At 50.3% G+C, this 12471-nt stretch overlaps 1 protein-coding gene across 5 annotated transcripts in view; it reads left to right on the top strand.

Moving 5' to 3' along the window:
• Window positions 1-11530, top strand: part of CLSPN (claspin) — a 31995-nt gene extending 20465 nt beyond the window's left edge. For all 5 annotated transcript variants that reach the window (XM_061554514.1, XM_061554513.1, XM_061554515.1 and 2 more), the window contains exons 19-27: window positions 1653-1713; window positions 3352-3530; window positions 4882-5046; window positions 6124-6245; window positions 6933-7078; window positions 7465-7588; window positions 8397-8485; window positions 9383-9556; window positions 10227-11530. In XM_061554514.1, the coding sequence (XP_061410498.1) occupies window positions 1653-1713; window positions 3352-3530; window positions 4882-5046; window positions 6124-6245; window positions 6933-7078; window positions 7465-7588; window positions 8397-8485; window positions 9383-9556; window positions 10227-10346 (1180 nt within the window). In that variant the 3' untranslated portion in view covers window positions 10347-11530. The remainder of the gene's footprint in view (window positions 1-1652; window positions 1714-3351; window positions 3531-4881; window positions 5047-6123; window positions 6246-6932; window positions 7079-7464; window positions 7589-8396; window positions 8486-9382; window positions 9557-10226) is intronic.
• Window positions 11531-12471: the final 941 nt, after the last annotated feature.

Raw genomic sequence — 12471 nt, 5'->3', positions numbered from 1 at the left:
AGCACCCGTGAACGCACCCAGCACGTCTTGCTACAGGCAATGTTGTAACCAGGGCTTAAGGTCTCACTGAATATTTTCGGGATCACTGGTAGACCGGAGTAGGTGGAATTGACTAGCAGCCACAGCCATAGCTAGAGGGATATGTGTACAGGATATTGTGCCACGGGTACGAACATATGTTACAGGTCTCTGACGTGCGTGAGGTTCAGCGCTAATTAACCAATGGCTGTAAATGCTTCACCCCGAGCTCTCATACTCTGATGGTGCATTGTCTTTGAGTTGTGCGCCTTTTGGCGTCATCTGGTCCAACACCATGTGAGACTAGGCTCTAAGGAAAGCTGTCTCGGGTGTGGACCAATCAACTTCAAGGACAGTGCACATTATCAGAGTTATGTTTTTTGTTTGCATTATGACTGCAGGTATTGTGGTCTATGCAAACATGACTCCTTGTAAAAAAAGGTGTCAGTTTTGTTGCCAGATAGAAGGGTAAAGAACCAATTATCATTGCCCATGGTCTATCGAGTTTACGATTGTTAAAATATGTATTTGCGATGCCGGTAACCGAATGCAAAAAAACCTGGTGAACACCCAGTTTCTAGTTTGCCACGCATATAAAAATGTCCAGAGTAATAAACGCACATGTTGACCTTCCTGCTGAGACTCGAAAGTGATCTGCCATGGTGAAATAATAGTTATCTCCCTGGACTTGCAATCCACAGGTAGTGGTCCGATTCAGTCTCCCAACGTGGCAGTTAAAACATTTTACATACCACCATCTATGTAAAACCGGGGTACGCGCACATGTATATATATGAATGTTGAACTTCTTTTGCAAACTACGTAACCTCTTAAAAACACATCTTATCAGCGTGGAAGAATAGAGCAGACACCTTCCAGAGCTCACTCGCCACCAATGCCGTGAGCGGGATATTGCAGCACTGCACCATTACACTTTTACCCTGTACCCATGAGAAATGAACTCGCCACATGGAGACTTAATTAGGCTGGCCGTTGGCCAAACATTCGCATGCGCCATGCCATTCGTACGTATACCAATCGGTATATTCATTCCTAACTTTCCATAGAAAATGGTTGCCGGTTTCTAACTCTTGGAACCAGTAATTGAAAATGCGAGCGGTTAGTGGTCGTTTAACAACCCTGATACAAGCTGTCACCATATAGCAACTTAATTATTCAAATGGTCCTGTCTGTACAACCCCCTGGACAAAAATATTGGTAGCACCTCGCTACTCTTCTAATGTGCATCTTTGATCACATGATATGTTTGCCATTATCTGGCAATACCAGAATCATGTCCCCTTGAGCCGTCCCTCGGGGATAGCAAATCGGGGCGGGCGACCACTCTGGGCCCCGTACCCTGCGTGTCAACATCACGGTGTCAGACGTGGTACTTCGTGTTTTAGTTTGAAGGTGTTGGGGGGGGCTACGCAGTGTGAATTGCACCAGGCCCTGCACCCCGCTGTGGAAGGCCATGCATGTTCCATTCACCGCGATAATTTTATCAAAATCGCGCTAACATGGTTTGTAGAATTATGAAAAGTCTCCTGAAACACCGCGGTGTTTAGTCCATATTCTAAAGCGTTTCTATTTTCTTCATTCTGCCCTGTGATCCCCCTCCTCGCATCCTGCAGCGAAGATGAAGACAAAGGAGTCTTTGATGTTCTGACAGACGACGAGGCCCTCAGTGAGGAGGTGAGTGGCCCAACTCGCGAGTGTCCCGCAAGGTGGAGACGGCGGCGGTGCCCTCTGCTGCCTGGCGCGTTTACGTAACGCCAGGTTAAGAGCACTGGGCTGGCCCTGCCGACATCCTGTCTCCAACTCTTAAGTTTATTCATCAACCGTGATTTAACCAAGTGCTAAAGTGTAGTGGATTTGGTGGTCTAGGCCCAGTCACCATGAACTACACGAATAGAGTATCATATACAGTTGGCTCTCAATTATCCGTGGGGAAGATTAACCGTGCTCATTTGCGCTGTGTCTACAAATGCTGGTTTAATTATAATTATCAGCTGCTCCGCACTCGTTGGGGGTCAGCGGCCCGGTGACCCCGTGAGGGCAAACACGTCGGCAAGCAAACCGATGAGTTTAGATAACAATGAAGCCTAAACAACTTACACGTTTTCACCAATATTTAACAATGAATACGGGTTTCATACCCGAATTTATGTTTTGTTCTGTCTCTGTTTTTGATCTACGTGGACAACCAGTCCCGCCCAGTACCCCGGATCGCCGATATTTGACTACCTCAGGTTTCTTTTATTGCGTGAGCAGCAGCTCCATGAGCCCAGCTCCCAGGGGTTTAACCATCAGGTGCCCCTGAGCTGAACCCCTCCTCTGTACCGCAGGGGGGACACTAACCAGAGAGGCTATTCAGGTGACACGGGAGTGGTTTTGTGGCACGTTTTAATGATCCATTCCCCGATGCGCACCGATAACGTACTTCTTCTGCCCGTCAAAGTCAGAAACCCCAACACGTTCGTCAGTAACACAGTGGCCTTAAATGTGTAATGCGGGCGTGAACGACCTCCCGGAGGTGACGTCATGAGGGGAGGAGTTAGGTCACGTGGGGGAGAGGGGTCAGGTCTATAGGGAGAGAAACCGGAAGAGGAGGGGGAGTGACGGGAGACTAAGAACGAGGTAGGCCACGTAGGGCGAGAGCGGGAGAGTGGCGAGATCGCCACGTATGCGGGGAACGAGGTTCGGCACCGTCGGCCAACGGTGACCGACCCGGAGCAGCGAGGAGGCTGCAGGTGGCAGCGGGGGTCTGCACACGGAGTTGGCAGCGGGAGTCTGCACTACGGAGTTGGCAGCGGGGGTCTGCATACGGAGTTGGCAGCGGGAGTCTGCACACGGAGTTAGCAGCGAGTCTGCAAGGAGAGGAAGGAGGCTACAATAGTGATAGCAGCCGGGGGCTGCAAGCAGAGTATCTCTAAGAGAGTGCCGTGAGGGTAATTACGAAGAACCCAAATAAAGGACACGGAGTCAGAGAGAAGCGTCCGAGTCTTTTATTACAAATGCAAATACTTGCTATGGGAATGTGCCTTTTTACGTGCTCCGAAGAAGGGCCATTGCCAGAAATGTCATCTTTTTGACATTTATTTCAAGGCCACATTGTTATTAACACAATGTGTTGGGGTTTTTTTTGACTGCTCGCAGAGGAACCTTGCTGCTCGTGGGAGAGGGTGAGGTTTGCCTGTGCATTTGGTGTTATGGGAGGTGCTGCATGGCTGGGATGGAGCGCTCCGCTTTGCCGCATACGACCCGACAACCGGCGCTTGTAGCGGTTGCTTTGACCTGGCTCACTGTGCTGTGATTCATGCTTTGTGGCAGGAAAACAAAGACGAACAAGACGGCAGTGATGCGGGGTCTGGCGACGAGGAGGAGGACGAGGAGGAGGACGAGGAGGAGGAAGAGGAAGAAGTCAAGGAAGAGGGGGAAGACGAGGGAGATTATGTGACGAGCGTGGCTGCCAAGTATAAAGACGGCCATGGACCAATCAGGAAGAGAGCGTGAGTGCGGGTGTCACACTGCACTGGATGGTGCTGTGGAGGTGATGCACGAAGCCTGCTCACAGCACAAGCTGTGGAGTTTGCCGTCTGCCGGGGGCAGTGTAGGGCACGTAGCGTCCGCTCCAAATCGGGGAAAGTTTATCGCGGTAATGTCAACTGTCCTGGCCTTTCCAGATTTGAAGTTTTCATGACTGCAAGGATCCATACTCTTTGGTTCTTTCGGTAAAGTCACGTAGGTGAAAAAAATAGATATAATCAACACAAGCTTCCGTCATCAGGTGGGACAACCACAGCCAGAAACAAAAAATGACTAGTGAATAAAGAGAGCTGTTTTGTGAAAAGGGATTATATAAGGTAAGAGGGGGGGAGGAGCCAGGGAGGAGAGATGCAGGGGACGGGGGGGTGTGGAGTAGGAGGGGGGGGAGAGTGAAGCTCCTGTTGAGACACGGCTGTTGAGACACAATGCCTGAGCTGGGCAATGAGCGGGCCTGAGGGGGGGGGAGTAGCGTGCTGCAGAAATTGGGAATGCGGGTATGGAAGCAAGCTATAAAAGCATTAAGATTTTACCTGGTTAATAACAACCTTCCAATGATTGCTCAGTTTTAATCTATCCTCTCGGTTGAAGTTATGTCTGTGTTTGTATATCTGGATGGCTTCATGAACAAACTTTTGATAATAGCCTGACGGTTTGCAGAGTACCTTGGTCTTGGAAAAAAAAATATCATGAGAGCCCACAGCGTTGTAGCAGTGATCAGCAACTGCGGAAGAGCCAGTTCTGGCATGTTTCAAATCCGCCTTGTGCTCGCGAATGCGGTCCGATACATGTCGTTTCGTTTCCCCAACGTAACAATCACCACAAATACAAGTGAGTTTGTAGACTCCAGGGAATTGCATGTCAGGAATGACATCCTTTACGGATGGGATTAGATCACGGATCTTGTGTACTGTACTGATTCGGACCTGGATATTGTGTTTGTTTAATATTTTGGAAATCTATTTGGTAACGCCTGCTATGTATGGTAACGTGATGGTTTTGATCGGAGTCTCAGGGGGTTGTTTCTCTATGGTTGGAGAGACAGCTTTGCGGATAATATGGTCCGAATTTCCATTAATCTTTAGGGCCTGGTGTACGTGTTCCAATTCACTGGCTAGGTGGTGTTGGTCAAATATGCAATGGGCCCTATGGTGCAATGTTTGGATGAGGGAATTCTCCAAAATGTTAGCACGTGCTTGAGGATAAAGCGGCTCATGACGTCTTTGGCACGCTGCTATTAGGTGGGGGGTCTCTGGTGAATAGACTGACGGACCGGTCCGTGCCCCATGCATCCCCTCACCCCTGTGCCCTCCACAGGAGGAGCCACTTCGTCGAGGAGGAGGCCGAGTTGTCGGGCAGTGAGGCTGGGAGCGACGAGGACTTCAGCGGCAACGAGGAGGACAATGAGTACGAGGAGGAGGACATCCAGGAAGAGCTGCCCAGCGACGACGAGCTTCAGGACCAAGTGAAGCGCCTCCACATGTGAGAGCCGTGCCCTTGCGTTGCCCGCTCCCCGCGCTCGACCGCGCGGCCGTGTTCACGGGGTTCTCGTGGCCGTGGTCGTGGGGTACGCGCGAGGCCGCTGTTGTGCCGTACTCGCCCCGAACTCGTGCCTCCGTGCTCGTGTAGTGACCGGACACGCCCGACGCACACGCGGCGAAATGTAACAGCTGTGAGCTGGTGTCTTCCTGCAGCATCGCAGCGACTACTCGGTTTGTGTTGTAACAATGGAATCAGAATTGGAATCTTTATTAAGACTGGGAGAATCCGATGAGCTTTGAAGCTCTTTTTCACAGATGTCCAGTAGGGGGTGGGTCAGAAATTTGTAACAAACAAAACAACAGATAGTGCAAATTATAGGAAAGCTAAGCAAGTCACTAAATATAAATATACTAATAACATTGACTGAGCGTAACAGTAGCTGATTTGTAGGGGAACAATAAATTAGCGTTATCTTTCCGTCACTTCGTGCTATGAGAACGAATAACCGATATTTAGCAGTTACAGAGTGTCTGTTAAACAGTATCCGAATGACAAGATAATAATCGGGGTGCCATGGTGGTGAGATGTTAACTACCTTGTCTGGTATACAGGAGGTCGTGGGTTCGATCCTCGCCCTGACGCCTGCTGTATATTTGAAGTTTGCGTGTCTCTCTCTCTCTCTCCTCCCGTGGTTGCGTTGATTTTTCTCCGAGTCCACCGATTTTCCCCTCCACATTTGTAATCAACATCACGTGTTTTGAGCATTTGGCTGCTATACATTTCCACAATGTAAGCCACTTCGTTGAACCATCATTTGATAGCCAGGTCGCTTCTGAAAAAGAGCTCCATCGCAAGGTGGGCCTTACCTGGTAAAATAAAACAATATTTTAATTTATATCTTGGCACTGTATCGTGCGGCCACGCGCCGGTTACCGTTATACGACGAGACAGCTGCCGCCACGTGGCTCGTTCGCGTGTGATGAAACACGACGACAGCACTTGCCACGCTGACGGGAGCCAACTGCTGTAGCCGTACCGGCGTTGGGTAATGAGTGCCATGGTGTCCTGCTGCTACAGGAAGGTGCTGCTCGACGAAGACAAGCGCCAGCTGCGTCTCTACCAGGAGGTTCTGCTGCCAGACGGCGACCTGCACTCGGATGGGCCGGGCCGCCGGAGAACCTTTCGCTGGAAAAACCTGGGTAGGCTGGTCGTGAGTTCGATCCCGACCCCCAACGCCTTTTGTATGTTTGGAGTTTGCGGTGTCTCTCTCCCCGTGCTCGTGTGGATTCTTTCTCCGGGTCCTCCCGGTTTTTCCCTCCGCATTTAGAAAACATGGATCGAGATTATTTTGATTATTTGGCTGCTATAAATGTCCAAATGATAATCCACTTTGTTGAGCTATCATTTGTGCTAGCCAGGTGGCTTTTGAAAAAGAGCTATGTAGCTCAAGTGGGCCTTACCTTGTACTAAAAAAATAGAAACAGTTTAAAATAGAGCGGTGCTCATTTTTTCGACCGTTTGGAGGGATGATGGGCTGAGTCAATCACCCCCGCCGGGATTTGAACTTTCAGTTGCTGCTCGCTCGACTACCACCGAGCCACCCGGTCGGCTTCATACAACAAAAGAGTGACACAACGTCCGTGCAAAAGCTTGTTGTTGTGGGTGAGCCTCGCTTCCTCCGAGGGTGGTGGTTAAGACGATGACAGGCGTCAAAATCTCCAGACCCCCCCCCGTCCCCTGCACACGGCGAGCGATGGTGTTTACCGGGGTCTGGGTGAACGAGTGGTCTCCAGGCTGGGTACGCGGTTGCAGCTCGGAGGGTGACAAACGGTGGATGGTCTCTCTGTGGTGGTGATGGTGGTGGACGTCGTGGTGTGGTCGCGTAGATGACTCGTCCCAGGTGGACCTGTTCCCACGTGACGAGGGCGACGCGGAGGGGGGCGAGCACGAGCTAGAGGAGCACGAGGGGGAGGACCAGGAGGTTCAGCGCAGGAAAGAACGCTTCGAGAGGGAGAAGTGGATACGCGAAAAGGTGTGCACATCTGTCTGTGTCTCTGGTGTGACTGTCAAGCTCCGATTGTGTATGGCTGGTTGTCTGCGTGCAGCTGTGTGTCAGAGGACAGTACAGCAAACTCCATTGTTGTATTGTACTATGATCCAACAGCTATGCTCCCTGCCTTCGTCAACCCAAATTGACCAGCGTGGATAAACACTGGCATGATCCCCATGGGATGGGGTGGCCCACATCCAGCAGTGGATTGACATGCCCACGGTACAGTGCCTTGAGACGAATGTGGCCGGGTACGTTGCTGGTGCCGTGGCGGCCTTACGAGGCGTTCGCCAACAGCCTCTTGCAACTGCGGGTCTGGTAAAGGCTACGCGGGCGGCGGGGGTTACTTTGTTTTTGTGTGAACACAGGGGAGGGAGAGTGCTGACGAGGACGACGTTGGGGAGGACAGCCAGTTCCTGAAACTCGCCAAGAAGATCACCGCCAAGTCTCGACAGAAACGGAGTGGGCCGCTCCCTACGGCCAGGACCGCCGGTCAGTGTTCGAGAGGGCGGGCCCGCGTGACGGATCGGCCGCTCCCGTCGGCACTCTGCCTTGCACAGGGCCCACACACACAGGGTTTACAGTCAACTACCATGTAGAAGGGAAATAATAAAATAATAAAAATTAAATACAATTCGCACGACGTTTCGGCCACAACGCATGCAAATTGTATTTTATTATGTTTTATTATTTTATTATTTCCCTTCTACGTGACTTTACCGAAAGAACCAAGAAGATTAATCCCTGCAGTCACGAAAGCTTTAAATCGAAATTTAACTACCAAGTAGTGTCTGGGTACTGGCACCGACGGTCGGCCCCTGATGAACCGAACACGGGTATTACACAAAATATATATTTTGGCATCAAGGTGGCGCGATGTTAATTACCTTCGCCTGGTATAAAGGCCGTAGGTTCAATCCCAACCCTGACCCGCGTATATTTGGATTAGATTCTTCTCTGGGTTTTCTGGATTTTCCCTCCAAATTTAGAATCAACATTCACGTGTTTAGTGTTTTTGGCTGATATACATTTCACGTGATGATAAACCACTTCCTTGAGTGAGCATTTGTGATAGCCAGGTGGCTTCTAAAAAAGAGCTATGCAGCTCAGTGTGCCTTACCTAGTAAAATTAAAAAGTTCAGTATAAAATCGGCTATAAAATGTTACCTACATACAAATGTGGTGAATACAGAGATGTGGTGTCTTTTAATTTTTTCATGAAGTCTACCTACCTGTCTGCCTGCCTAGCTTCTCTGCCTGTCTGTCTGTCTTGACCCGGTCGGTGATGTCTTCCTTGCAGAAGGATCCGTGGCCGAGAACGAGACGCCGCTGCAATCAAAGCCTGCTAGAGTGCCTGTGCGAATGGGCCCTCACTATGGCCTCGCGCAGGTGAGATCCTTCAATGGTCCCGTTTTTAAATGTTATAAAAGCAACTTTTTTCTTCACCATCATGATCAGTATTGCATCACCACCACTATTATCACTCATTAACATCATGTTTATCATAACCACTATCTCGGTCATAACCACTATCTCGGTCATCACCGCTTTCATCACCATCGTAATAACCTTTACAATCATCAATACCGCTATCGCCTCCAACACCACACACCACCACCTTCTGTGAAATCAACACTCCTACCATAGTCACGTGGAACTTCCCCCGCAAGCTCGGATCACCTGCGAAACAACGCAACGACGCGGAGGCCCACTGCGTGTGTGTGCGTCGCAAGACACACGTGTGTGTGTGTGCGCCGCGATCTGGACAAGATCTGGACAAAATCCCATTGATGAGCTCAGGCAGGCAAGGCTGCTTTGACTGGGTCATGTAGCCTGCATGTCCAGCCACCGCATGCCTAAACAGCTTTTGTTTGCCCGGATAGAGGGGACTAGGGAAGAGATGGAGTGATGTTGTTCAAGAGGATATGGAGCTAGTGACTGTGTAGGAAGCTACTGGGCAGATGGAGGCAGTCGCCCTGTAGCAGCAACGGAGGGCAGAAGAGCGACGCTCGCAACAACGAGTGGAGTGCCACAGTAGTGGGGTACAGCTGGGTGCATCTACCGGTCATCTCAGTCAGCCAACCCACGGCACCTGGGTCTGTCTCGAGACCTCCTGCCAGCCCGGCGTTCGACAGTTCACGTGGCCTTATCGTGCACATCGCCTGGCACAAGCGCCGTGGTGACGTCACCGCCACTTAGTGGCGAATGGTGGTTGTTGTCCGCCGCGAGACACGCGCGTGTGTGTTGTGTGTGTGCACGCGCGTGTGTGCGCTGTGCGTGCTGCAGGTGAAGAGCGGCTCCTTCCTCAACAAGCCCCGCGAGCTGCTGGCGAAGTTAGCCTCCATGTCGGACCCCAACCCGAGCGCCGTGCGCGGGGCCTCGCGCAACTTCGTCTTCCACGCCTTGTCACCCGGCGCCGGCCGGGGCTCGGCAACCAAGCCCCAGGAGTGCAAGCCGCAGGTGAGGAGTGTGGTGTAAGGAGGAATGAGGTGTAAGGACGAGTGAGGACGTGTAAGGAGGAGGAATGTGTTGTAGGCAGAGGAGGAGGGAGGAGTGGTGGCCAGCGAACGTTTTGGGTTTCCAGAGCGACGACAACGACGACGTTTTGTCAAAGCGACAAACGCCGCAACTGTCTGCGATGCGTGCGTGATATGCCGGTGTAGGAGCGATTGCGGGTGTTTCGGATCCTGCATCCGTTTCCCGTGTGCGTTACGCGGTACATTGTCTGGTGACGTGATTCCAGGGATGAAGTTTAAATAAATATTCTGATTCTGTGAAGTGTTGCGACCTGCAAGAGTGGTGGTTTGACAGTGTGGAGGAGTTGATGCAGTCCTTGGCACGAGTGGAGAAATCAACGTGTTAATTTCACAGAAACGGTAAACCATGGTGGTAGCTATTGGAGAGCGATGAGGAAGCAACTGACCACCGTTTGAATGAGTAACCGGAGCGAACCGGTGGGTGCTGGACCATCGATCACCCCGACTGCTCTCACATCACGTTATCGCCAAGTGCGGCGAGGTAGGAGCTGGGGTGCTCCACCACCACAGCCATGACAGCAGCAGGATTCTGCGCCGTCGCCGACGTCGCGTTCGTGTTTGGACGGCGATGCTCACCGCCGCCCCTCCCCCAGGTGCGGCGATCCCTGATGGACCCTGGCTCGCAGCCGTCCCCAAAGCGCGCTCGCACGGCCTCCAAGCAGCCGGGCCCCAAGCAGCCCCCGCGCAGCGTCTTCTGCTACCTCAAAGACTAGCGGGCGACTCTCCAGGGACGCAGCCTCGTCGCTCGAAGTCCCGGCGTTCCACCGCTCTCATCCGCCTCTCTTTGCGAAAAACCTCAAATTGCTTCGCCGTTCTGTTCAGTGGGAGCGATGCCCGACGGTCGGGACGCTGCGGCTGTCTGAGACCGAAATATCTCATCCACTCACTAACCCCACGGCGCAGCGACAAACTCCTCTCCATTGTCATGGGGGACGGTGCTCGTGCTCTGTAAGCTACGCTCTTGACACTAAATTAATTGTTTCCATGCATATCACCGAGGTTAAAGTGGTGGGATTCTTCTTTTCAAAATTGCAGTCACGCGGGCACCGAGGCGGTTGACCTCCGAGCGAGGAACAGCCGAGGGTGAAACCAGCGCAACGCCAGCGCCTGTGTGCAGTGGGCACACAGGAGCGCCACTAATCTCGCTTTACTGTACCCGCCAAACCCGAAATTGGTGTCGCAATCGCGCAGCCTGACCCTCACAAACCCACTGGGCTGGCCACGATGCCGTGGGCAGGAACAGCCAAGATTTGAACGGCAGAGTTTGAAATGCGATGAAAGAATTCCCCCGTTTAGTTGTTTGTGAATTTTTCTTAATTCCCCAAGGTGCAACAACAAATTTAATTGTGAGATCGCTTCACACGCTACAGGCAGAATAATTGTGTTTACATTCGTACATGGTTTTTATATCTTGTGTTCGGTATCAATGCATGTAACGTAATAGATTTGTGGTTGTATATGTCAAGAGTATATTATATTATTTAAATGTTTGGGATGTGTATTTTATGTACGTCAGATTCAATCTTGATTTGAAGCTTTTGTGACGGCAGGAATCCATACTCTTTGGTTCTTTCGGTAAAGTTGCGTAGGTAGAAAATAGATCACGACGTTTCGATCGCAACACAAGCAACCGTCGTCGAGTGAGGCAAGTTATCCTGCTGTGTTTGTCTCACCTGATGACGGTTGTTTGTGTTGCGATCGAAACGTGATCTGTTAATTTTCTATCTACGGGAACCAAAGAGTACGTCAGATTAAGTTTTTTTTTAATTTTATAATGAAAATGTTATCTTTTCAAAATAATTTTCCCTGAATTTTACATTGCTATTCCACGGTTTAAAATGTAAATAGTGTATGATTGATTTGTTTCTGTTCTGTGAATAAAGTTAGTTTTTTTTTCTCATCATTTGGAGAGCGTGAGCTGTGGATTCTACTCTGTTCTTAGGAAGAAGCAGTGGCGAGGGAAGGAGCCGGTAAACATATCGATTTGCCAGACATTGGATGTCACTGAAAGGGCAAAATCAGCCAGCCAGCTTGGGTCAACGTGGAAAAGACCACATCAGCCAATGTCCACAGATCACAAGACGAAGTATGGAATCCATAAAAGTTAATTCTGATAACTCAACTGCAAGTGGCTGAGGTGGGACGCAATGGCTATGTCATAGCGTTGAGCCAGCAGTGTCAGTGAAACGAGGTTCCCACGTGAGGGGAGTTTAATGGTCTCGGTATTCTCATCAAATCTAAAAATCTATTTCGTCACTCCATCTAGCCCAGCGCAGCTGTGGGCCATATTCAATATACCCAGAGTCCGTGGTATGTTGACAAATGGCTCGTTCCCCGAGGTCGGAGTTTGTCTCAACAGCTGATCGTGATGACCACTGATGTGGGAACTTGACGGAGTATTTGGCACGAGACTTGTGACCGAAGGGAGTTGTCCCACTGGAGGGAAAACGAATAGTTAGTCTGTGCAGGATGAGGCCTGTAGCATATTTTATGAAGGGGCCCTAAAAAACACATTAAAACGCGATTTTTTACTTGTATCGTAAAATAATCGTATTTTTTCATTTGCTCTACAGCCAGATAATACGACAAATCGCTAACCTTAAACACCCAGTCGTTCATAAAAGTTTAAGGCAGTATAGTACTATAGTAATAGAGCAAGTGCAGAATCACGGAACCGGAATTGATAGCTTGAAAGCATTTTGAGCGGGGCCCTTGAAAGTGCGGGCCCCGTAGCATTATCTAGCTACTTTTGCTACGAGGATAATCCGGCACTGGTTATTATTTTTAACACATTTAATTATAACTGCTGAGCACAAGCTCAACAGATATCAGTGTTGA

The sequence above is a fragment of the Lethenteron reissneri genome, chromosome 20, assembly GCF_015708825.2.
Source record: "Lethenteron reissneri isolate LAM-NWPU_2019-01 chromosome 20, ASM1570882v1, whole genome shotgun sequence".
Lineage (NCBI taxonomy): Eukaryota > Metazoa > Chordata > Hyperoartia > Petromyzontiformes > Petromyzontidae > Lethenteron > Lethenteron reissneri.
The sequence above is the reverse complement of the archived record's forward strand: the minus strand, read 5'-3'. Positions and strand labels throughout refer to the sequence as shown.